Source organism: Pan troglodytes, chromosome 15, assembly GCF_028858775.2.
Source record: "Pan troglodytes isolate AG18354 chromosome 15, NHGRI_mPanTro3-v2.0_pri, whole genome shotgun sequence".
In the NCBI taxonomy this organism is placed as follows: Eukaryota; Metazoa; Chordata; class Mammalia; order Primates; family Hominidae; genus Pan; species Pan troglodytes.
The window spans coordinates 69,653,569-69,681,014 of record NC_072413.2 but is presented as its reverse complement, the minus strand read 5'-3'; the positions used below and the strand labels follow the sequence as shown (position 1 = coordinate 69,681,014).

The 27,446-nt window shown below is 41.2% G+C and overlaps 1 protein-coding gene and 1 long non-coding RNA gene across 51 annotated transcripts in view; both read right to left on the bottom strand.

Moving 5' to 3' along the window:
* Positions 1 to 27,446, bottom strand: part of SIPA1L1 (signal induced proliferation associated 1 like 1) — a 417,177-nt gene that overhangs the window by 39,919 nt on the left and 349,812 nt on the right. For 42 of the 50 annotated variants that reach the window (XM_063792953.1, XM_063792964.1, XM_063792968.1 and 39 more), the window contains 2 exons: positions 15,801 to 16,070; positions 2,311 to 2,457 (listed from right to left, as the gene is read on the bottom strand). In XM_063792953.1, the coding sequence (XP_063649023.1) occupies positions 2,311 to 2,457; positions 15,801 to 16,070 (417 nt within the window). The remainder of the gene's footprint in view (positions 1 to 2,310; positions 2,458 to 15,800; positions 16,071 to 27,446) is intronic. The other 8 variants (XM_063792990.1, XM_063792991.1, XM_063792996.1 and 5 more) reach the window with 1 other exon arrangement.
* Positions 363 to 2,304, bottom strand: LOC129136989 (uncharacterized). Its single transcript, XR_008539035.2, has 2 exons — positions 1,237 to 2,304; positions 363 to 1,202 (listed from the first exon to the last, which is right to left on the bottom strand). It is a non-coding gene; the product is annotated as an uncharacterized LOC129136989 (long non-coding RNA).

Genomic DNA, 27,446 nt, shown 5'->3' with positions numbered 1-27,446 from the left:
CTACAAAAAAAAAAAAAATTAGCCTGGTGTGGTGGCCACTACAGTCCCAGCTACTCAGGAGGCTGAGGTGGGAGGATGGCTTGAGATGGGCCTGGATGAACTGATGCTTGTGGGGTGTCTTCTTGCTATAGGCTGATACATGTATGGGTAAAACCAGGAAGTGGTGCACAGAAAGGCAGGAGATAAACAATAGGAAGACCTGGGGCCAAGTTCCAACCCCCATCCAATATGACTGAACAAAGTCACTGAATTTTTGCCTCAATTTATGTGTAAAACAGCAATTCCATTATAAGAAACCAAGGAGAAAAATCTACATAAAGCATCTGCAAAGTAGAAGGGGCTAGAAAAACATTTATCTTAATAAAACTTTTTTTTTTTTTTTTTTTTTTTTGAGACGGAGTCTCGCTCTGTCCCCTAGGCTGGAGTGCAGTGGCGCAATCTCGGGCTCACTACAAGCTCCGCCTCCCGGGTTCACACCATTCTCCTGCCTCAGACTCCTGAGTAGCTGGGACTGCAGGCACCCGCCACCACACCCAGCTAATTTTTTGTATTTTTAGTAGAGAAGAGGTTTCACCATGTTAGCCAGGATGATCTTGATCTCCTGACCTCGTGATCCGCCCGCCTCGGCCTCCCAAAGTGCTGGGATTACAGGCGACAGCCACCGTACCCAGCCAATAAAACTCTTATTATATCATCCCCCCAGTTACTGTTTCACAAATGCTTTTCATTTACATACCCCATCACAAGGCTCACTAAGCAAAGCTATCTCACATACTGATGTAGCACTTATCAAAAATAAAAACCTTGATTTATGAAAACTTCTAATTGGTTAAAGTGGTCATTTAAAAAAAGGACTCACAATTACACTTTTTGCCATCTCCTCCCTAAGGGTCCTTGTTTCATTCATAAGAGTAAATATACCTATTTATGATCCTATTCTAAATTTGTATTAAGACTTTTTTAAAAGGCATGGAGATGCCAGTTAGAAATGGATTCTAATCATGCTTTTACTTTTTTATTTTTTAAGAGACAGGCTATGTTGTCCGGCTGGACTCATATTCCCAGCCTCCACGGATCTTCTCCTGCCTTAGCCTATCAAGTATATGGGACCACAGTGCCCACTTGCTTTTATTTTTTGGTAGCAGTGTAAACTTTTAAACCTCTGAACCTTTTAAACCTCTGAACCTTTTAAACCTCTGAACCTTTTAAACCTCTGAACCTTTTAAACCTCTGAACTTAAAGCTGGACATTTTTCTGGCCCTCTGGTTTTAAATAAACAATAAGGTAAAACTATCCTTAAACTCTGCTTTGGAAAACATTTTCATCTGATGAACTTTTAATTTCATTTCTCATGTATGCCCCCTATCCCCAATTTATTGTATGCCAGAGTATAAGGCATACCCAGTCCTGAAGAGCTAAGATAAAACTTGTTCTAAATTTTACTTGGTGCTGTTTTTGAAGAGCTTAATTGTTCTTTGTTCAGAGAAGCATTTAGTAGTTTAAGAGTCACAGTTAGATTTGAAGGAGTTTTAAGTAATCATTTGGCTGACATATGAAACACATTCAGTGACCAAGGACTCTGCCTCATGAGGCCATCCAGTTCTTTCCACGGCAGGCTGACAGCTTTGAAATATCTTCCTCAAAATGGGCTGGACCCTTCTTCTCTATAACTTTCATTTATTGGCCTCACTTGTCCTCACAGACAAATTTGATCCCTAATCTAAGAGTCCTGGAAGAAAGCTACTGTGGCCTCCTTACCTCCATAATTCTCATCCTCAGCTTGCACATCCTCAGTTCTTTCTCCCACATGGTCTCCAAACTCCTCATTTACCGGGGCCCTCTCTTTGGACCTGCCCTGCCTGGTCAGAATTCCTCAAAGTGTGTGGTCCAAAAATAAATCTCCAAGGAGGGTAGAACACGCCCTATGTCTTTTAAACAGTTTTGCTTCTTAACTGCCTCTCATTCCCATCCTAAAACTTGTACAGGTGTTTTTTCTACTTTGGAGTAAATAAGAAGTGACAAAATCTGAACTGTGAAACTAAACAATATATACAATGGACAAACTAATGCAATTTGATTTCTTTGCCATTTAGTTCCTCGTAGAGGCTAGAGAATGATAAACTTCCTAAGAAGTAGTTTAAACCAGCCATGAAGCCATTTTTCTATCTGGATTATTAACTACGTTTTCTCTTTTGTTTGTCTACAAATTGATCAAGGCTAGCTGAATGGAAGTCATTTTACATGTCTGAGTACAGATGAAAGAAATGATGCCAACAGGGACCATGTACAATGGGACAAACGCATAACTACCCTTCGGGCATGGACTTCTGCCTGTAAGTGCCCCCCACAGAACCAGTATCACTGGATGAAGACAAGTTGCTAGGAGAGTTCCGACACTGGGATCTTGCTAAAGCCATGGATGAGACCGTCACATAGATGTCCGAACCAGGAGACAGCCTGCATGTGCAATACAAAAACATGAAGTCAACAATTCAAAGGGAAAATCCCAAGGCAACGCATGATGGATAATATCATATAAATGTGACAAAAACAGTGACTTCATGGAGATAGTGAAAATGAAGCCAGCTGGAAGCCTACAAAAGAAACTTCCCCATAAAATGACTCCCTAGGGGAACAGCTGGAAAACTGCCTTGGAGGGGGTGGGGGTGGGTGTCACAAAATAATGGGGAAAAAAGATCTAGAAAACATGTATGCTTCCAAAAGCTGCCAGAATTCAATTGGCTAAATTACTTATGCAGTTTCCTAGTATGGCAGAGCAGAAGATAATTGAACCCAAGTGACATTAACATAGCAATTAATTCCAATTTCTTACACTAGTCCTCCCAGAGTATATGACCATAGTAACACTGGTACATTTTTTGTATGCTTCTTTGTTTTCCAATTTTATTATTCACACTCTGGAATGAATATTCAGATTTTGCTATTTAGTATTTATAATTCTGGTTGGTAGTAGTATCACTATATAAAAACCTCCATGAAAAAATGTCTAAAACTGCAGTTGTTGAATTTAACTAGAATTACTGAATGTATATAATATCACAGTAGAAGTGTGCTCCACATGGGCACCTCATGTATCTGTTTTTAAAGTTATGGGTCCTTCACACTGCCAACTGGCTGTCAAGGCAGAAACCATAGCTTTGTGGTCAGGACAGACATGTTTTTTCCCCTCTACCTCCTCTACTCTAGTAGGCAACACGGCAACCACAGGGATATGAGTAAGTGATGCTGTGCTGACAGTTGTGACTAGGTTTAAGCTAACCCTTAGTAACAATGGTATTTTATTTCAGAAGCAAACGCTGGCACAAATCACTCGACTACTTGTAGCAGGGGAGGTCATTTCCATTTTATAACTTAGGAAGTGAAATCTAAGTCATCGTTCAAGTTCACAACAAGTCAGGTCTCTAGACTCTAAGCCCACTGCACTCCATGCTAAACTACCGCTGTCCCCTAGAGAAGGCCTGTTTTCTGTGGGTTTATTTGTTTTTTTAATAAGACAGTTTATAATCGGTTTGCATGCTCAAACAACTTTGCACATAAAGCTATCTTAAGACAAGTCAAAGTTTTGACGTCTTGAGACAGAAGCTGCTTCACTGGCAGAGGCCCTGTCCCACAGTGAACCTATTTATCTTCTGAGTAGGGCAGGATGGGGCTTCAGGTATAGGAAGCTGAGAAGCTTTGCTAATAGAGAAAGAATAAGGATAGATACTAAAAAGTACAACTCCCAAATTAATCCATGCCCAAGAGGCAGATCTGACTTGAGAACCCAGATTTGTCTCCGGCTGTCTCCTAAACATCTTGACTGGACACCTTTCACCAGCAATCCAAATCAGACCTTTTCAAGACTAACACATTTTATCCCACTCTCCAATAACGCAAACTGCCCTTCCTATATTTGTTATCTCAAGATAAACATCATTTTTTTTTGTACCACATAATGGCTTTATTCACAGGACAACTTGTGACTGCAAGTCATGTGTCTAGTCAAGCTAAACATGGCGAAGCCATTTTTTTCCTTCCTCTGTCTTTACTTTCCACAGTCAATTGGGTTAATTAAGTTCAACTACTATTTACTGAGCACAAACTGTGTGTCAGGCACCTGGTGCTGGTCCTGATAACACAAAGACAAAGAAGATATCTAGTTTCCAACCTGCTGAGGGGCTTCTGATTTCTCTCACCTGCAGCCTGGGTCAGTCCAAGTGTCCCGACAGGTCTCTCAACTTCCAGGCTCTCTCCACCCCATTCCTCCAGCAGCCCCAACCCACACTCTTCCATCAAGTCAACAGACTGCTAAAAGCCTATTCAAAGCTTCCCTTTGCCTACAGGATAGAGGACCAAATCCCTGAGACCCTCTTTAAGGCCTTGAACCATCTGACCAAACCCCATCCTCATCTCCATCCCCATTAATGGCTCCACGCACCCTACATTCTAGATACAGTCAAGGTGTCCCAGTTCTCAGACTCTGCCCATTCACACTATTATCTTTTTCTCTCTGCCTGGAATGCCTTCTTCCTTTGCTACTCACATAAAAAGGCCTGATGCCAACATCATAGCTTTGAATTCATAGATTAGAATCTCCTCAAATCCTATGACAATCTGTTCTTTGCACCATTACACCAAGTCATATAGAATGGTTATTTTATGTGTGTCTCCCTTAACGTGAATTAAGATTCTGTCTTTAAGGGGCCAGGACTGAGCCTTATTTATCTTTACATTTCTGAGTGCTTAACATGTGTTTTGAATGAAGGAGAATCCCTATCAGTGGTGTAGAAAATGAAGAAGAGAAGGGGGATTCAGGACAAGTACCATAGTTATGTCAGATGCCCCAAATCAGGAGTTCTCAACTATGGTGGGGCTAGATCACTTGAACAACAGTTGGTCACTAATAATGAAGTGCCAAAATTTGTGAATAATTTAATAAAAGCAATTGTAACAGACTGAAAGTTAATATGCCTTCTAAAATGCAAGAAAAAGGGATGGAGTTACAGGTGATAGAATTACACCTAAGCCCAGACACCCATGTGAGTATCATCCATCTTACATATGATGGTGAGAGAACTTAGGACAATGCCTGTTCTAACTAGTGTGAAATGGGGTAAAGAGGGAGACTTGGGATGTCAGTGTTCGGGAAATGTGGTGAGAAGAAAGAGGCAGGGTTTCTAAAGTCTTCCTGTTATCATCATCAATCTTGCTGTTGCTATACAGACTGTGAGAAATATGGGCCAACCACCCACTGGCACTGTAATTAGGTTGCCAGATCTCAAAGTAGGGTATGCGTGGGGCAGGTATGGCGGGGCCACGTACTAGTGGGATACTAGCTCATTTCTACTTCAGGTAATGTGTTTTAATAAGAGAAGATCAAGACATTTATCTGGGTACCATAACATGGGTTTCTCTTTACTCTTTTCCACTGAGACATATTGCAAATTTCTCATTATTATTCTAAAGTAATTAATTGTAAGGTGATCTGAAAGGGGTATGAATAGGAGGAGTTGGTTATGAAAATGAAAACCAAGTAAGGCTTAAGGAATGACGTGAATCCAAATATAACAAAATACCACATTCCTTTCAACCTGATGTGTTTGGCTCTTATACACACCTAATAGAAACTTCAAATAGAGTTTCACTTCATAGCTGCTTTGACTTTCTTACTGCAAAGGGGAGGAGGTGTTACAGAAAACTAGAAAAAAAGGAGACAGCAGTGGAATGTTAACCCAGTGAAGATTAATGCAACGTGTAGGGGTCTGATGATTTTTTGACTTAGGGGTAAACAAGCAATGCCAGTGAAGTATATTTACGGTGAACGTTAAAATGTTTATGCTTCTATGAGGAAGTTACAACATAATTCCAAAGGAAAAGTCAAGATGTAACCTTTACATTTGTATTTAGAGGCTGCTTTTCTTACCCTGTTCTCCAAACGTATATTAAGCTAAGATATCGCAGGCTAGTTCTCAACCTCAGCTTTCTTATTTGGCAAATGTATCAGAAAATTCTATTTGGTTACTGGAGTTATCCCAAAGCGAAAAAATAGCATTTCCAGAAGGCTGGCATTCATTCCCATCCCTCTTTTGCATTTATATAACTCAATAGTGGCTTTGTTTTCTGACTGTTCACACACATAGAACACACATAGAGCAACTGATGGAATGCCACCCAAATGTTTTTATGACTCTAGATGTATGTATGGTAGGCAAAGAAAAATTCAGAATTAGCCCTTATTCTGATGACTTACTATTTTTTCCAAATACTCTGAATTTGATACTATCACACAAGTATTATTTGAGAACAGACCTAGTGGGAGAGTGGAAGGCACCGCCGCCTGTCTGGGTACTGGCAGTCCACTTCTGCAGAGATAGCCTGAGGCTGATCGTTATTGGAAGATGGGCTGATTGCTATCCTGCCACTTTGAAGAGGTGCTTCAAGAACTGGGAGCAGTACCTCTCACATTGGCTCACATAGGAAAACCAGCACACTGATCTCCTGGATCTCTGTCCATCCCACCCCACCTTACAAGTGTACTCTGTTTTAAGAGTTGCTGAGTCCAGTGAAGTTACAGCAAGATTACAAGAGACTTTTCTTCTCTTTTGAGATAAATCCAGATCTTTCTGCTTAAAGAGCCCCAAACGTCTGATGTTAATGCCCCAACAGATTTAGAGGACAAAGATTAATACCTCTTTCAATTGCTGTGAGATCTTTCCATTCTGTTGAATACAGGCAATATTCTTTTTAAAGAATGCTCTGGTCACTGTCAGAGAGGAATTCTGTAAATCTTTTAGCATTAATTTCAGAAGATTTTCTTCTCTATATTTTTATAAACTTAGTCAAGAAATAACTAAACATTTTTAAAATAACTGATACTAAACATCCTCTGGGGCTTCCTTCTGCTGAAATAAAACACCAGGGCTTTTTTTTTTAATTGTACTAAGAATGCGCAATTGAAAAAGTCATGATCATCACCATCCAGAGACATTACTTCCACAGTCTTTTGACTACACTTAACACTAAACACCAGCTTTTCATTTATATGCAATGCACTTCACTGCAGTGAAAACAGAGAGTTGAAGGGGTTGGACATTTAGGAAGAGATGGTCCAAGATACATCCTTCATTCTTCCAGAAGCAGTCGCACACCAGGCTAAAAAAGAGAGCTGACACACACACATACACACACGCACACACATACGGATTTCTAACACAACCACCCCTGTCCTCCACCACACCTATTCCATGAATCAACTCACAGGACGACATATATAGTGCCAACATTAATAGATTCTTATTAAACTGATCACTCCAGATTATGACTGATTACAACTTATCAACTTATGGCTATGGAATTCTAAGTGACAAGTTGATGGTAAAATATTTTCCTAACTGATTAGGTAAGATTAATTAAATCTCTATTCTATTTCTTACTTTTTATTCCAACATGAGATATGTACAAGGACATAAGGCCCTCAGTAACCCAAGTGCAAACAGTGAGCTGGTGGTATAAACAAGTGAGAGCACTTCAAACAGCAGCAGTGATGGACAAATTAAATGCTTGAGTCCATAATTATGCACAGCATTTTACCACAACTTAGCAATTAAAATGCTATCCAACCAGGGAACAGGACCAAGTTAAAGTCTTCTGTCTTCAGCCATGTATATCAACTAGGATTCTTCCAAAATTATGTAAAAAAAAAAAAAAAAAAAAAAGAAAAGAAAAAAGAAAAATCTCTACAACAATTCAAGGTGATGTAATTTGGGTGCTATAACCGGAGTAGTTTGAACAAGTTGTGTTCAACTTCAAGCAACTCGTGCCTGTCTTTTCATCGCTTCCTGTTGTGTACTTTGTGAACAGAGTTACTGCTGGCTTTCTAACCACATAATTCATACCAGCTGTTCAGACTAGATCATGGGAATCCTGTTCTTTTTTTTTGAGACGGAGTCTTGCTCTGTCTCCCAGGCTGGAGTGCAGTGGTGTGATCTCGGCTCACTGCGATCTCCTCCTCCCAGGTTCAAGTGATTCTTCTGCCTCACCCTCCCGTGTAGCTGGGATTACAGGCACCCGCCACCACACCCAGCTAATTATTGTGTTTTTAGTAGACAGGCTTTCGCCATGTTGGCCAAGCTGGTCTCCTGACCTCAGGTGATCCACTTGCCTCGACCTCCCCAAGGGCAGGGATTACCAGTGTGAGCCACAGCAGTTGGCCCCAAAATCCAAAACTTTTTGAGCGCCAATATAACATTCAAATGAAATGCTCATTGGAGCATTCTGGATTTCAAATTTGGGATGCTCAACCAATAGGATCCACGCAAATATGCGCAAAATTAAAAAAAAAAATTGAAATTTGAAACATTTCTGGTTCAAGCATTTTGGGTAAGGGATGCTGAACCTGTATTACCCTAATTAATCTTCACAGACTCTAAGAGGTGGGGCCGTGACCTACTTGAGTCATGGGGATGTTAAAGTGCAGAAGGACAGGACCTTGCCCACTGCCACACACTCCCAGTAGCGTAGGCAGGATGCAAATCATGGCCCCTGGACAGCACAGCCTACCCTCCTGGTGCTTCTAGGAATTTCCAGGCAGGTCACACTAATACACAGGTGGCCCTGCAGAGAGGAAGCCGTTATGGAAACATTTCCCTAGGGTGAGTGCAGAATAGCTACTTTCGAGGCCCAAGGAATGATGAGTAAGTAACTGAAGAGCTGGAGCTGGACACAGTACTAGAGCATTCTCCTCCCATTCCTGGGCCACTCTGGAGTTTGTAAATGATGGGGAACTGGGAGGTGTGCCAAGCTGAAGCCATTGTGCCCATTTCCTGAATGCCTGAATAGGAACCACTGTTGCAGTATCATCTAAAAATGTGAACTTGCAAATCACATCAACTCTAATCCTGACATGGATGCCAGAGTACGCTGTTTCCTGCAAGGAGTGGAAAACAGGAGCCTTCAGAGTCCGGTCACTTTAAGTCAAATGCGGCCCTCTGCTTTTCTCCCTTGTCTTGGCTGACAAATACACCACCAGAATTCAGTTCCAACTAAAACCTTTTGAAGGAGTCAATCAAGATCTTGCATTTCACTTTGAGTCAATTTTAGAAAAGCTCTACCAGCAATATACTTTTAAAATGAAGTATTCTAAACTTAGTCAACAAAAACCAAATAATTCTACTTATATCTATGTTTAATGCTATAGCTTTATCAGACTATCAAGTGCTTTGCCTTTACCTATCATCTAATTTTTATAAAAGGAAATTGGTTTATTTTCTCCAAGATAGATTAAATTCTGTCCCCAGTTACTTAAATAAGTCCTTTTGATATTAAAGGGTCATTACCACAAATGGAAAGTAGAGGAAACTCTTAGTGTGGAAAGCTGGACTACCATGTGAAGTGTAGACACACTAAGTTGAGGAAACTCTTCTTAAAAAAAGCATTGGGAGCCTATTAAATGCCAGAGTCTGTGGCTAGTATTTGGAATACAAAGATGAATAAGACAGGCTAAGTTTAAAGAAATGGACAAATAACATTAAAGCGAAGTTTCATAAATTTTGTGAGTGAAGAAGCCATGTGGTGGTAAGAACATTCCTAGTGAGGCAATTAAGGTAGAAATGGGAGGAGAGTGTTTTGGGGAAATTAAAGGCGACTTGTCAGAGGAGCAGGCATGGCAAGACTTCAGCAGTCAAAAGAAGGAGTGGAAGGTGCACCAAGTAGAGGAGCTCCTAAAAAGGCATCAAGGGGAACATAGTGCTTGCAGAGGAGAGAGCCACTCCCATGCCTAGGGATGGGGGTGGTGACGATGATAGGGGAAAAGGGAAAGGCAAGTCCACATAGACAAACTTTTTGGGAGGGACAGGGTCTCACTCTGTTACCCCGGCTGGCGTGATCACGGCTCACTGCAGCCTCAAATGCCCAGGCTCAGGTGATCCTCCCACTCAGCCTCCCAAGTAGCTGAGACTACAGGCATGTGCCACCACACCTGGCTAATTTATTTTTATTTTTTGTAGATACGGGGTCTCACTATGTTGCCCAGGCTGGTCTTGAACTCCTAGACTCAAGCCATGCACCAGCCTTGGCCTCCCAAAGTGGTGGGATTATAGGCATAAACCACAGCACCCAGCCAACACAGGCAAACTTGCTGGTGAGTTGGACTTGATCCTGAAGGCTGTGTGGAACTATGGAAGGGCTATAATGAAAGGCACAGCCTGAGGAGTATATCCATTTTTATTAGGTCATCCTTCCAGTGGGAGGCTGGTAATCACACCTAGAGGCTGTTGGCAACAGTTTAGGTAAGCAAAAGAAACTTAGTGCGAAATGAGAACTTCTCAGGCAATGGCAGGAACGTGTGTGGAGATGGAATGATAGTGCTGAGGGGAAGCTGATAACGAATCCTACTTCTGCTCTGGATACTCAGGTAGATGGCAAAGCCATCCACCAAGGTGGGTAACACACGAGACGGAAGAGGCAGAAGGAGGGGCAGGTGTGAAGGTCAAGTCAGCTTGAACTTGTGAATGTGAGACACTTTCATGCCTTTCAAGTGCATATGTTCAGTAGGTAGTCAGGAATATGAAAAGTGAAAAAGAGACCAAGGCAAAACAGATCAGCTAAGGAACTGCCCACATACAGATGACGGTTGAGGTTGCTCAAGTGGATGAACCTTCTAGAAGAATTGCACAGTGTGGGATTCAAATAAAAATGAGGAAGAAGTGGGGAACACAAATTTCAGGGTAATGAGATAGGTGCAAAGAGCTGACGATACAAAAAAAATCAGGAATACATTTTGGAAGACAAGGAAATGTAATTTGAAGAAGGAGGGAGTAGTGAATGGTATCAAATAAGCTAAGGACCTAACACCATCCAGAAGCTTTAGAAATGTAGAAGTTAGCTGGGTGCAGTGGCTCTCACCTGTGATCCCAGCACTTTGGGAGGCTGAGGAGGGAGGATCACTTGAGGCTAAGAGTTTACAACTAGTCTGGGCAACAGAGTGAGACACTGTCTCTATAAAAAAAATCAAAATCATTTCAAAACATAAGCTGAGTGTGGTGTGGCGTGTACCTGCAGTACTAGTTACTCAGGAGATTGAGGTGGGAGGATGGCTTGAACCCAGGAGTCTGAGTTTACAGTGAGCTAAGATCAATGCCACTGCGACAGAGTGAGACCCTGTCTCAAAAAAAAAAATAATTAAAGAAATGAAAAGAAATATGGAAGTCAGTGAGCAATGGGGACCTAGCTGGAGCATTCCCAGTGAAGTTCAAAAGTCCCATGATTTCAGGATCCTCATGGCAAGGCACGAAGCTGTGATGGAGGGGGCCAGTATTTGGAAAGCACAAGTCTGAAGCTTCCAACCACAGCTAATGTTCTAAACAAAAGAAGAGTAAACATTAAACGGTGCTCGTTTTGTTTGAAAGCAGAAAATGACACAGTGGAAGATTAGCTTAGATCCTGTATGATATAACAAACTTAGAAAGTATTTCCTTAAAAATCAAGACTGAATGGTCACGTGACTATTATGCTCTCTGAGAGGAGAACTCTTTTAAGTTTGTTTCCACCACATTCACACCCTATATGGTGCTGGTGTCTGTAAGGAAGGAGGGAGGGAGGCTGCAGACGCAGCTGCCATAACTGCGTGAACAAAAAAGGCCCCCCATCCAGCTTCTTAAGAGTTAAGTGCAGGGGTCTCAAGGGGAGTAACAATGACATCCAGGTAAAACTCAGAAGTACCAAGTGTTCAGTGAGCTCTAACATCAAATATTTACATAAAGGCTGGTAATACTAGCCTAAAAAAAGGAGAAAAGAAAATCATTTTACATGCTAAGATGTCTGTTGTTTATCCAAAGCCCCTCAACTAGCTCAACTTTTATAAGCATATTAACACAGATCAAGGTTTTATTGCTGATCCCGCATTATGTTTAAACACAGTAATGTATCAAGTTCAGCATGCCACAGCCAGCAATTTTTATTTCAATCCTACCCTTAAGCTCTAGGTAAATTTGAGGCCAAAATAGTGACCGTATCATATTACCTATTTCTGTTGAACGAATGTTAATTGTTAATAAATACTACTCTCACAAATACTGTAAAATTCTGTAATCAGAAAGCCACCTGGAGAGCATAAAACTCATATATTTAAACCAAATAGAAATTAGACTTTATTCTATTTAGATGCCAAATGGATTATCAATTCTTACTGTGTCAGTTTCTCTTAACTATGTAAAAAGAACATCATCCAACTAAAGAATTTTTATTAAAACTCAAAACACCAACATTTTTATGTCATAAAAATCCTGACCTTGATATTAAAGGAAAAATATTATGCAGATTTATTTTTTTTGTTCCTAATGACCTTTTAAGTCTGGGATACTACATACAAATTAAAGAAAAACTATGCTTCTACAAGCAGTAAATTAGTGTTTTCACCCAAAATGGACTGTGTTGGATCCATCCATGGTTACTTAAGTGGGCAGATTTGGGGAGCACTGGAGGAGTAGACTTGAGATGGCTGCTAACTTGAGCTTAAGTATAGCTGGTTTCTCTATGGTTAAACACAATTTCCCTAACCTACAGGAGAAAAAATGAATGGAATGAACAACTGTAAAGCATTCTTTAGTCACAATATTACGCCACACCATTACTGGTAAGGCAAGATTCAAGGTCTGGCAGACCCTGTCATTTATTTTCATGATTTATGATTCCTCTGAAAGGTCCAAATTATACTTGGTGAGTACAAGGTACAAATTGTAAATGGCACTCAGGACGGCGCTGGTATGCAGGGGAGAGTCAGATGGATGAGGGGTGCCCCGGTACTCCTCACTTCTGTATCTCAATAAGGTATTTGTTCTCAGTAGGACTACAAAGGGGATGCTTGAAGTTTTCAGTTATGTTTTACTAAATTTCATGAAGGAAATTATATTCTAAGGTGAACTTTATGCATCTGGGGACTCAAGAAGGACTGAGGAAGTATTTCTGATAAAACTCATGAATCTGCTCTATCCTCAAATATTCCTGGAGTCACAGTAGCAAAACAAACTTTCTCAAACACGAGTAGCCCGTATCCTAAATTCTTTGGACCAGAAATGTTTTGGATTTTGGAAGTTTTTGGATTTTGAAATATTTGCATTACACTTGCAGTTGAGCATCCCTAATCCGAATATCTGAAATCCTCCAATGGGCATTTCCTTTGAGCATCATGTCAGTGCTCAAAACGTTTTAGATTTTGTAGTATTACAGATTTCAGACTTTTGGATTAAGATATTCAATCTATAGTACCTTCTCTTTATGCCTCAAAATTAAAACTTAAAAGATATTTTTTACTAAAAATTAGGAACGATAGGGTAAGAAACTGAACTTTAAATTTTCATAAAAGAAGAATATCCATCCAATTAATTACCATATATTTCAAAATGAAGATGAGCCAAATCATCCTAATATCCTGGAAACTGTAGGACTGAGATCTCACAAGTCATCTAAGCCCTGCATCCTAAGATCTGAAATCCTAGTCTAGTGTACTGAATATATACCAGAGACTAAGGGGGCAGTGAGTAGAGGTTAAATTTTCCTGAAAACCTCGTCAGCCCCACCTATGGCCCTTTCACCTCTGCAGCTTAGAGAGTCACAAGCTACTCTAACGGTCTTCTAGAAGGCGCACTTACTGAGATGCATTTTCCTCTGGGTGGAGTAAAGAAGAAAGGCAGACACAAGTACACACAGAAATTACCTCTAGAACTCAAGGATCTACATCTGGAAAAAATGGAGTTCTGCATTCTCTAGCACTGAAAGCTGCTCCCATCGAAATATGATACTCAGCTACAAAAAATATTTTCCCTTTTGAAGGTCAGTATGACTGGCAAGGAGCTTTAGTTTCTGTTGCAGAAATTAAATTCAACATGGAATCAAAATACATTCTCAAATGGAATATTGTATAAAGGAAATTACACAAAGCCAATTTCACTTGTGAAAGCCTGCTGATTGTTCTGGAGAGAAAGAAAACAGCACTGAGGTGGGGGAAAAGGTCCTTCTCTATACAGTGATTTCCTGGGTTCATCTTTCAAAATGTGGGCCAAATCATGAATTCCAGTTAGCACACACCTCAGAGGCAGCCAAGTCTGGAATGTGTCAAAAAAAGAATTTACTCAGAGGTCTCTTGGATGTTTTCCTCCTCAAAATAAGGAAAGAGAGGAGTCCAGATGGTAATGGGGCCACTATGGGAGAGGAAACTTTTATTGAGATAAATAGCAAGGCTCTGTAAATAGATCTCCAGGATGAAATGAGAAGTTGTAGAAAGATGACTATGTTTTTGGTTTGTCTGTTTTAATTAAATTGTTTGTCTGTTTTTATTAAATTATTTCTACATAGTATCCTAGTAACCTAAAATAGTTAAGTGACAATGTTTTATGCAACAGTTCAAAAGTCAGACTAAGATAAAGACTTCATAGTGTGGTTTCTAAATCTTCCTGCTCTCTGCTCCCATACTGGAGCGGTGATGATTTACGTGTATCTGGGAACCGTTTTCCTCAGCATCCTGCTCCTGCCAGACCTGGTTCTTGCCACTCAGATGAGTCAGGCTCATGTTTTGGCTTCCACGTGGACCCTCCCTTCTCCCCAACACAGTTCCCAGAATACAGACTTCTCTCCAGGTCTAAGGGTTTTCACAACAACATTCTGAGATGTGATTAAGGCAATCCTGAAGAAATGGGGAAAGGACAGTGGATGGACAGAAAGAAGTTGACTTCTAGGCCAGGCGTGGTGGCTCACGCTGTAATCCCAGCTACTTGGGAGGCTGAGACAGGAGACTCGCTTGAACCTGGGAGGCAGAGGTTGCAGTGAGCCGAGATAGCACCACTGCACTCCAGCCTGGGTGACAGAGTGAGACTCTGTCTAAAAAAAAGAAAAAAGAAAAAAAAGAAGTTGATGACTTCTAGCAGACCACTAGCAGATTATTCAATTAAACTGCTTTAGTGTACATGATTTGAGGTAACCAAATTTATAGTGCAATTACTTAAAATCTGTATAGCCAACTTCTATTCCCATTTTGAAAGCACTTAATCTAGTTTAATTTTAGGCCTGGACTCTAGTTCAAAGTGCTGCAGTTTACTCTTAACTCCAGACAAAAGTGCTAGGGCAACCTTGTAAAGGCAGAGTTAACCCACTACCTTTTGGGAGGGAACTCTCTATGGCTTTCAATTTAACAACAACCTTTGGTTTCTTACTTTCTAGGACCCCTCAGTCCCTCGCCCTCTGGCTTACTTTACTCAGGACTAAGTGTTTTAACGTATCTCCACGTATCGTCTTCTCTTCACTATTCTTTCCTATTTTCAGAGTAGTGAAAAATATGTTTGTGTTATACTAGTTTTCCTTCCGCATAATCCTTTATTAATAAAGTGACACAAACATAGTTATTCAACCAAAAACCTGCCTTCTGTTGCTCTTATATCATCATTTCGGAACAAAATGATGAAGACTGTCAAGGATGATATACAGTCACTGTCACCTCAAAGAGTCTGCTAAATTCTAATCCACAGGGCCACTAAGCATGCAGTAATGACGTCTGTTGATAATCACACGGAAATTAAAGAGCAAAGCACAAATACCAGTGTGCAGAGCTGAAGGCTTTGCTAGAATCAATCTCTGTTGATCCTTATGGTTTTGGAACACTACCATGCTTTGAAAGTCACTACGGTATGCACCTCAGTTTAATTCTTTGTTTCTAGTAAAATATGAAAAGGCCTAAAACTAGTGCTTATGGGTCTGTGTTACTTACATTTGGGGCAGAGAGAGATAGAGCAAACCTTTGAAGGCACACTTACCGCCTCTCTAGTGGGCGCCCGTCACTGGAGATGCTTCGAGGGATGTTGGCGGCTCTTTCTGGAGGAGGCATCTTCCCATCTCCTTTTCCAGCATTCAGCCGCGAGGTCATGGGACTCTGCACCTGGGACGGGACTTGAGGTGAATGAGGCCCCTTGCTGGCGTTCCTCTGCCACTTGTTATTATTTCGGAAGGGAAACTTGAATTCATATGAAACACCTTCATTCATTTTGTACTCCATCACTGGCATGCGGTAGGTTTCAGAGCAACTCCTATTAGGGGCAAGGCACAGGGAGAAACACAATGGATACTGCGTTTTCTTGCTGATGGAACCACATTGATTCTCATTAACACTTAAAAATGGATCCACAATTTCACCCTCTGTTTCAAACCACCTTTCAATCTTTGGGCCCTAGTACTTATTTTCTTTTCAAAAACCAGAACCCAAGGAAGTATTATAATAGTATTTTCCTTTACTCAATCCCAACTTGTTGAGTGCGAGATATGGAGTCTTTAAAAAACAATGGGACCCACGGACACCCTGGGGGTGGCCAGACTACTGAGACCTGAGGAGGAAAGGCCACCAGGACAGCATGACAGGGGCATACCTGAGAGCATGAAGTCTCAATGGAAGCAAGCGGCTTCACACACCCACCACTGCACACCACGACTGGGTTCTGAAAGGGTGTATGAGCAGCTTCACAACCCGCCACTGCACATCGTGACTGGGCTCCAAAAGGGTGAACGAGCAGCTTCACACACCTGCCATTGTACACCATGACTGGGGCTCCAAAAGGGTATACAAGCAGCTTCACACACCCGCCACTGCATACAGTGACTGAGCTCTGAAAGGGTGTATAAGCAGTTTCACGCACCTGCCACTGCACATCTTGACTGGGCTCCAAAAGGGTGTATAAGCAGCTTCACACACTTGCCACTGCACATCGTGACTGGGCTCTGAAACGGTGTACGAGCAGCCTCACACCCCCACCACTGCACACCATGACTGGGCTCTGAAAGGGTGTATGCGCAGCTTCACACTCCCGCCACCGCACATTGCGACTGGGCTCCGAAAGGGTGTATGAGCAGCTTACAGACCATTTCACTTTGGACCAGCGACATCACAAGTGCTGTGTAGCCACATGCCTCCTGTCCTGGACAGTGCAGGCCCAAAGGGCGTCCGGCCAAAGGCCTGGTCTTGACGTGGATGAGGCTGAAGGCGCGGGGAGGGAAGGTGAGACATGGAGACGGGGGGCAAAGTGGAAGGGTTTACATAGTTGGCTGGCAGGAGAATAAGGACAATGCAAGGTGCCACTCTTTCATGACCTTGTCTACATATCTCAGTGTTGACTCCTTACATTTCAAATGTGTATTCCATAATGCATCTTCTCCCCCACCTTCAGTAGAGTTTTTGTTGTTGGAAAGTGCCACTTTTGGAGCATGTGCTCAGAAGGAGCAATGGCGTCTGCTGCCATCCTTACTTGACTCAGTCATAGCCCACGTCTCCAAGGAGTACTTTCTTCTTGGGGTTTCCTTACCAGTCCCCTAAATGTCCCAAAAGCCAAGGGTGACCTTAATCTGACCCTCCGCCCAAGGCTCCACTCTATCCCTTTTATGCTTTAATAGCAATGGCTTTCACACTTTCTGGATGACAACCTAAGACATACATTTCACACTGGGACACAGCACCACCATATATACACACAGATGTGCATCCTTCCTCTCATGTCTTCCATTTTGCTGTATTCTGAATGAATACACTTCATCCAAAAATACACTGGGCACAATGTCCTAAATTGATTTGATGATCTACTTGAGAGTTATGGTCTGCAGTCTGTAAAACATTGTTTTATGGCACATTTGACATTACTTTTAGTAGTTAATGACTGCTATGTCATTAAAACCTTTTCTCTAATAGAACATTTTCTCTAATATTAACGAATACTACTTTAGGCTCTGATATAATTTCAAGCTTTGATTCTGATATTTATGACAAAAATATGCCATTGCAACCCTTTTTTGGTTGTTCATAGAGGTAATACACTGTGGTATAGTTTAGAGTCTTTCATTTGTGACTACAGCCTTTCATTTCTGACTAAATAAGGCATATTATAAAGATCTAATGTTCTGGATCTGTAAATACAATGCAAAAATATTACATTTTACCAAAGGAATATTGACTAAAATTTATAATAATGCATGGAAAAATTTCACTTATGCTCAAAATCTGGACTATCTTTGCTTCTCCTCAGCAATGCTCTTGTTCTAACTTGTTAACTCAAAGAACATCATCATCTATGCCCCTTTCTGTCGGCTGCTAGGAACCAGCACATGTACAGAACTTTATTATTATGTATTTTGGGCACCAACTTTCCAAAAATTTTCACCTAGGCCATGTTTTGCTTTCACTACTACCTCTTCCACCTCCAATTCCCTAGCTAAGCTTCTATTTTAATACTGTACAACTACTTTCTCTTTCTTTTTGAGAGAAGGTCTTGCTGTGTCGCCTAGGCTGGAGTGCTGTGACGTGATCAAGGCTCACCACAGCCTCAACCTCCTGGGCTCAAGTGATTCTCCCATCTCAGCCTCCTGAGTAGCTGGGACTACAGGTGTGCACTGCCACGCTCAGCTAATTTTTGTATTGTTTGTAGAGACAGGGTTTCGCCATGTTGCACAGGTTGGTCTCAAACTCCTGAGCTCAAGTGATGTACCTGCCTCGGTCTCCCAAAGTACTGGGATTCCAGGCATGAGCCACTGTGCCCAGCTCACAAGTACTTTCATAGGCTGTTTTAAGTCCATTTTGCATCAGGCAGATAATAAAATAAATAATGATAATGGTAACAGACACAATAACAGCAATAACCTAATATCAAACAGACAAGTTACTTTATCTTTGGGTTTCTTCAAACACTCTTTGGAATAGTCTTTTAAACTGCTTAACATTTAGTATGAAAACTGGCTAGAAGGCCTCTCTGGCCAAAGACGCTGTCTTCCCCACAGTCTACATTTTATTTCCACTACTCATAACATATAACTGGAAACTTTCTTCATATCCCACATTGGCCAAATATAGTATGATAAAGTCTGAGCAGAGAGAAGATTCATTCATAAACAATGAATAAGCACAGAAGGTTCTGCAGAGCTAAACTTCAGCTACTCGCCATTTCTGATTGCCTTTTGTGGCCAGGGTAACCATCACTGGCTCCCTGGTCTCTTACTTAACTCTGCAAAACAGAAGAACGTTATGTAGAATCAAGAAGTATACAACAGACTGAAGAATACAGATTAAAAACTGGCTTTTAATGCTATGCATAAACTTTCATAAAAGGATTTTTATTATATCATTCTAAGTAAAATTCTGTGTTGACGAACGGTAACTCTAATAATACTTATAACTTACAATGCGCCAGGCACGAATTTAGCCACTTTACAGCAACTCTATGAAGTGGATGCTATCATTATCCCCACTTTGTAGAGGAGGAAATAGAGGCCTAGAGAGATTAACCTGCCCAAGTTTACACAGCCAGCAGGTGGCAAAGCCAGGATTTAAACCCACAGAATTAATACATACTATGTAGGTAAGACTGTGTAGGTTAGTCTTATTTTAGCGATTAACGAAACCATTCCAATTCTCCAAGGAAAATTCAACAACTTTTATAAAACCCAATTAAAGGGCTATGGCCAGCAGGAATTACAATGTCAATGCTAAACGTGATAAGAGGTGACATGCTGAAACCCTAAATTAATGGAAAAGCTACTCCATCTCCTTACTCTGTTTTTCAGTCTTTGTATTCTTTCTCTTTTAATCTTTTATTTCTCATAACTCTCTCCTTTTTCCTTAAGACCCTGTGGAATATAGAGAAATGGTTGACTAGGAAATTGAACAGAACATCACAACACTGGACTCACGAGTCAGAAAAGTTTTATGTTTGAGGATGGCTTGGTCCCTATAAGCCATGTGACTCTGGCTTGGAAAAAAACACATAAACTATTTGAATCAAAACTCCTCCTCTGAAAAATCAGAGATCTGAACCACATGATTTCTAATTGCCCTCTTCACTCTAAAGCAGTATGCTTTAGCACTTTAAAATACTGGATTTTTAAAATGAAGAAAAAATGCTGTGACCTGTTCTTATTTAAGAGGTAATTTGGTCTTATGTAACCTGTTTGTTTTTAGCTTGTCATTTTGAATGGCCCTTAATTGCTTTCTTTAAGAACTATAGGCTAGTGGCCCTCAACAGAATAAAGGGTTGACCACTCTATGCAATACCATTCAGAACATCACAATTTAGTCTGTTCATCCAGGTACTTTTCATCTTGTCACGGGAATGACGGTGAAGACCCAGAGGTCACAGAGGTCACTAATCTATTGATGCTGGCTACCTACTGCAGAGGGGTGACAGCAGGGGGTTGAGAATCAGGCAAGTCCTGCATAAGGGGCCTGCTCACTCCAGGGAGGTTTTCCAGTGAAGTCTACCAGGACTGTGTCCATCAGGCTGTCATGCTAGCTGGTTCCGTTCACTCTTTGCGCAGCAACTGAACTTCTCCCAGCCTCATTCTCATCACTGTTTTAATAAAAATGAAGCTGCTGATACGGAAGTCCTGGGAAGGGAATAGCATGTTCCCTTTAAATGATATGAAACAGGGAAGGGAAGAGCTGGGTAGAGGAGGGAGTGGTCCCTGGCTAGGGCTCCACCCCCACGGATCAAGATGAGGACAGGCACTCCTGCCTTTGTGTCCAGATGCTGCATTTCCGAAGACAACCCTGGCCCATGACGCCCCCATCCTGTGGCTATAAAGACCCGAGGCCCTCTAGATTTTCTAGTTTATTTGCGTAGAGGTGTTTATAGTATTCTGATGGTAGTTTGTGCTTCTGTGGGATCGGTGGTGATATCCCCTTTATCATTTTTTATTGCATCTATTTGATTCTTCCCTTTTCTTCTTTATTAGTCTTGCTAGTGATCTATCAATTTTGTTGATCTTTTCAAAAAACCAGCTCTTGGATTCATTGATTTTTTGAAGGGTTTTTTGTGTCTCTATCTCCTTCAGATCTTCTCTGATCTTAGTTATTTCTTGCCTTCTGCTAGCTTTTGAATGTGTTTGCTCTTGCTTCTCTAGTTCTTTTGATTGTGATGTTAGGGTGTCAATTTTAGATCTTTCCTGCTTTCTCTTGTGGGCATTTATTTAGTGCTATAAGTTTCCCTCTACACACCGCTTTAAATGTGTCCCAGAGATTCTGGTATGTTGTGTCTTTGTTCTCATTGGTTTCAAAGAACATTTTAATTTCTGCCTTCATTTCGTTATAAACCCAGTAGTCATTCAGGAGCAGGATGTTCAGTTTCCATGTAGTTGAGCTGTTTTGAGTGAGTTTCTTAATCCTGAGTTCTAGTTTGATTGCACTGTGGTCTCAGAGACAGTTTGTCACAATTTCTGTTGTTTTACATTTGCTGAGGAGTGCTTTACTTCCAACTATGTGGTCAATTTTGGAATAAGTGCAATGTGGTGCTGAGAAGAATGTATATTCTGTTGATTTTGGGTGAAGAGTTCTGTAGATGTCTATTAGGTCCCACTTGGTGCAGAGCTGAGTTCAATTCCTGGATATCCTTGTTAACTTTCTGTCTTTATCTGTCTAATGTTGACAGTCGGGTGATAAAGTCTCCCATTATTTTTGTGTGGGAGTCTAAGTCTCTTTGTAGGTCTCTAAGGACTTGCTTTATGAATCTGGGTGCTCCTGTATTGGGTGCATATATATTTAAGATAGTTAGCTCTTCTTGTCAAATTGATCCCTTTACCATTATGTAATGGCCTTCTTTGTCTCTTTTGATCTTTGTTGGTTTAAAGTCTGTTTTATCAGAGACTAGGATTGCAACCCCTGCCTTTTTTTGTTTTCCATTTGCTTGGTAGATCTTCCTCCATCCTTTTATTTTGAGCCTATGTGTGTCTCTGCACATTAGATGGGTCTCCTGAATATAGCACACTGATGGGTCTTGACTCTATCCAATTTGGCAGTCTGTGTCTTTTAATTGGAGCATTTAGCCCATTTACATTTAAGGTTAATATTGTTATGTGTAAATTTGATCCTGTCATTATGATGTTAGCTGGTTATTTTGCTTGTTAGTTGATGCAATTTCTTCCTAGCATCAATGGTCTGTACAATTTGGCATGTTTTTGCAGTGGCTGGTACCGATTATTCCTTTCCATGTTTAGTGCTTCCTTCAGGAGCTCTTGTAGGGCAGGCCTGGTGGTGACAAAATCTCTCAGCATTTGCTTGTCTGTAAAGGATTTTATTTCTCCTTCACTTATGAAGCTTAGTTTGGCTGGATATGAAATTCTGGGTTGAAAATTCTTTTCTTTAAGAATGTTGAATATTGGCCCCCACTTTCTACTGGCTTGTAGAGTTTCTGCCGAGAGAGCCACTGTTAGTCTGATGGGCTTCCCTTTGTGGGTAACCTGACCTTTCTATCTGGCTGCCCTTAACATTTTTTCCTTCATTTCAACTTTGGTGAATCTGACAATTATGTGTCTTGGAGTTGCTCTTCTCGAGGAATATCTTTGTGGCGTTCTCTGTATTTCCTGAATATGAATGTTGGCCTGCCTTGCTAGGTTGGGGAAGTTCTCCAGGATAATATCCTGAAGAGTGTTTTCCAACTTGGTTCCGTTCTCCCCGTCACTTTCAGGTACACCAATCAGACGAAGATTTGGTCTTTTCACATAGTCCCATATTTCTTGGAGGCTTTGTTCATTTTTTTTTACTCTTTTTTCTCTAAACTTCTCTTCTCCCAAGACTAAACCAGGAAGAAGTTGAATCCCTGAATAGACCAATAACAGGCTCTGAAATTGAGGCAATAATTAATAGCCTACCACCAAAAAAAGTCCAGGACCAGACGGATTCACAGCCGAATTCTACCAGAGGTACAAGGAGGAGCTGGTACCATTCCTTCTGAAACTTCCAATCAATAGAAAAAGAGGGAATCCTCCCTAACTCATTTTATGAGGCCAGCATCATCCTGATACCAAAGCGTGGCAGAGACACAACAAAAAAGGAGAATTTTAGACCAATATCCCTGATGAACATCAATGCAAAAATCCTCAATAAAATACTGGCAAACCGAATCCAGCAGCACATCAAAAAGCTTATCCACCATGATCAAGTGGGCTTCATCCCTGGGATGCAAGGCTGGTTCAACATATGCAAATCAATAAACGTAGTCCAGCATATAAACAGAATGAAAGACAAAAACCACATGATTATCTCAATAGATGCAGAAAAGGCCTCTGACAAAATTCAACAGCCCTTCATGCTAAAAACTCTCAATAAATTATGTATTGATGGGACATATCTCAAAATAATAAGAGCTATTTATGACAAACCCATAGCCATTATCATACTGAATGGGCAAAAACTGGAAGCATTCCCTTTGAAAACTGGCACAAGACAGGGATGCCCTCTCTCACCACTCCTATTCAACATAGCGTTGGAAGTTCTGGCCAGGGCAATCAGGCAGGAGAAAGAAATAAAGGGTATTCAATTAGGAAAAGAGGAAGTCAAATTGTCCCTGTTTGCAGATGACATGATTGTATATTTAGAAAACCCCATCGTCTCAGCCCCAAATCTCCTTAAGCTGATAAGCAACTTCAGCAAAGTCTCAGGATACAAAATACAAGTTCATATGGAACCAAAAAAAGAGCCCACATTGCCAAGACAATCCTACGCAAAAAGAACAAAGCTGGAGGCATCACGCTATTTGACTTCAAACTATACTACAAGGCTACAGTAACCAAAACAGCATGGTACTGGTACCAAAACAGAGATATAGACCAACAGAACAGAACAGAGCCCTCAGAAATAATACCACACATCTACAACCATCTGATCTTTGACAAACTTGACAAAAACTAGAAATGGGCACAGGATTCCCTATTTAATAAATGATGCTGGGAAAACTGGCTAGCCTTATGTAGGAAGCTGAAACTGGATCCCTTCCTTACACCTTATACAAAAATTAATTCAAGACGGATTAAAGACCTAAATGTTAGACCTAAAACCATAAAAACCCTAGAAGAAAACCTAGGCAATACCATTCAGGACATAGGCATGGGCAAGGATTTTATGTCGAAAACACCAAAAGCAATGGCAACAAAAGACAAAATTGACAAATGGGATCTAATTAAACTAAAGAGCCTCTGCACAGCAAAAGAAACTACCATCAGAGTCAGCAGGCAACCTACAGAATGGGAGAAAATTTTTGCAATATACTCATCTGACAAAGGGCTAATATCCAGAATCTACAAAGAATTCAAACAAATTTACAAGAAAAAAACAAACAACCCCATCAACAAATGGGCGAAGGATATGAACAGACACTTCGCAAAAGAAGACATTTATGCAGCCAACAGACACATGAAAAAATGCTCATCATCACTGGCCATCAGAGAAATGCAAATCAAAACCACAATGAGATACCATCTCACACCAGTTAGAATGGCAATCATTAAAAAATGAGGAAACAACAGGTGCTGGAGAGGATGTGGAGAAATAGGAACACTTTTACACTGTTGGTGGGAGTGTAAACTAGTTCAACCATTGTGGAAGACAGTGTGGTGATTCCTCAAGGATCTAGAACTAGAAATACCATTTCCCAGCCATCCCATTACTGGGTATATACCCAAAGGATTATAAATCATGCTGCTATAAAGACACACGCACACATATGTTTATTGCGGCACTATTCACAATAGCAAGACTTGGAACCAACCCAATGTCCATCAATGATAGACTGGATTAAGAAAATGTGGCACATGTACACCATGGAATACTATGCAGCCGTAAAAAAGGATGAATTAATGTCCTTTGTAGGGACATAGAAGATGCTGGAAACCATCATTCTCAGCAAACTATCACAAGGACAAAAAAACCAAACACCACATGTTCTTACTCATAGGTGGGAACTGAATAATGAGAATACTTGGACACAGGAAGGGGAACAGCACACACTGGGGCCTGTCATGGGGTGGGGGGAGGGGGGAGGGATAGCATTAGGAGATATACCTAATGTAAATGATGAGTTAATGGGTGCAGCACACCAACATGGCACATGTATACATATGTAACAAATCTGCACGTTGCGCACATGTATCCTAGAACTTAAAGTATATATACTTAAAAAAAAAAAAAAAAAGGAAAATGCCTGGCACCTAGTAGGGGCTCAGAAAGTTTGCTATACTGTCCCTGTCCTTTCTTCTCTTAAAAAAATTGTAGTTTGGAAATGATTCATAAGGGGTCTGCATATTTTCCAAGAACAGGGAAGAGAGCCTTGTTTTACATGTTATTTTATTTATTTATTCTTATTTTTTTGAGATGGAGTCTACCTCTGTCGCCCAGGCTGGAGTGCAATGGCACGATCTCAGCTCATTGCAACCTCTGCCTCCTGGGTCAAGTGATTCTCCTACCTCAGCCCCCCAAGTAGCTGAGACTACAGGCATGTGCCAGCATGCCCCCCTAATTTTTTTTGTATTTTTAGTAGAGAAGGCTGGTGAATCATTTGAGGTCAGGAGTTTGAGACCAGCCTCACCATGTTGCTCAGGCTAGTCTCAAACTCCTGACCTCAAATGATTCACCAGCCTCGGCCTCCCAAACTGTTGGGATTACAGGCTTTTACATGTTATTTAAGTACTACTTTTTTGTTGTTGAACTATTATATATATTTTAAAAGCTGCATTTTCAAAATGAATGACTCTCCCATGTGAACACACAAATCCATTTGTGTTTGTATTAGATCCTGGGGGTGTTTGTATTACATACAGTCATCACCTCCCCCACCCCCTTGCTTGTGTCCCTCTCTGGGTCCTGGCGACCCTAAGAACCACCAGGCTGAGGGGTAGAGGAGCAGCTTGCCTCAAGGAGGCCTGTCCTGCCTCTCGCTGCAGCTGCAGTGACTGGTGGTGAAGTCCCAGCTGACAAAGAAGAGAATGACTATTCAAAGAACAGAGTAATTAGTTGCTACAAAAACAGCAGTGGGAGTGTGAAGTGCGGAGGAGAAGAAAAAAATGACACAAGAGCATTATTCTATTTTGTTGAAAATTGTAACAAGGTGTTAATGCTTCAGCTGTTCCCTTTGAAGTTATCTCTAAAGAAAGGAGAAATGAGCAGGCTTTCAGCCCTCCAAAGGCATCAAGGCATTTCCCACCTGCCCTGCCCAGGTCTGACTTTTCAGATGGAAACTGTATGGCTTTTCAGATGGAAACTGTAGGGCTTTTCAGATGGAAACTGTAGTGAAAGGGGCCCTGTGTCTCCCTCCAGGCTGGTGGGGCTGTGCAGTGCACTAATCCTTCCCCCAGCCTCCCCTCCTGGCACCCAAATGACATGTCACTGGCAGCTCCACTGGCTCCTCCGGGAAGGCCTGAGAGCGTCACAGCGGTGTGACAGCTCATTCACTCCCTGGTGTGCTGGAGCTGGTAATCATCCCATCTACCCCAATGCTGCCTGCAGTGACATCACATCGGTAGCTTGGAACCAGCCACAGTGGGAGTATCTGCACCATAGAAATCAGCAAATACTACAAATAAAGTTTTCTTCACCCCAGCAGAAAGCCAACTCACCAGCACATCACTGCTGATTCTAGTGTATAAGGAAAGGATCTGTGCTCTAAGCACACAACGTGGCAGTTCAGAGCCTGGACTCTGATGTTAGACCTAAATTTGTCAGATGAGCTTAGCAAGTTACTAACCTTTGAGTCTCGGTTTCTTTTAAAACAGGAATGCTACTAACACTATCACAAGAGAGGGTTGTTATGAGAATTAAATGCACTAACCCATAAAAAAGTGCTTTTTTCAGGGCCTGGCATATTAAGGTAAAAAACTCAGTATATTAGTTATTTTCACTGACACACCACAATATATCTAGTCTACTATTCCTCCTATCATGGCTCCATCTATCCAGGATCAGGCCTCTTATCCATCTTTCTAGTAACAGCTATTTACAATTTTGATGTCTGTACTGTTGTCTCATCCCACCCACAGTCACACAAACCCATTTCCCTCTCCTTTCCCGCATATAAACCTGGGAGCCTAGATACAAGGGAAAGACTTCTGAGTGGGCAAGATGGCATCATAAGGTCAAGGGCTCCATATTTCAGTAGACGGTCCTTAGACTAACATCTGTAACTCTTTACTGTAGGTAATTAAGGTTGACAATTTACAAAGCTTGGCTATCTTCTCCCATTTATAATTGTCTGTTCAGAAGCAATAAAGTAGACAATTTGAAGGAGAGACAGCAGAGAAAGAGACAAGACAAGGAATGCAGCAAGACTGGAGACTGTCATAAGCAAGAACCCCACGGCCTTTCTGAGCCACGTCACATAATTTTTTAAATCACAGTTCAGCACATTACTTAACATTTAATGATGATATGCTTGGGGAAACCAGAAAAGGCTAATAAGGTTCATTAGACCTGGTTAACTAAGGCAGGGTATGTGGGTAGGGCAGTTTCTGAATATTTACTCCTCTCCAAAACAGGTGAAATTAAAAGTTCATATTTTGATTTCCAGGGAAATGCAGTCATCCAAAAGGCAGTTCTTCAAACTATCAGACAAAGGAATTTTTCTATATTTTGACATATATACATAATCCCTAGGCCATCTAGGAGGTAA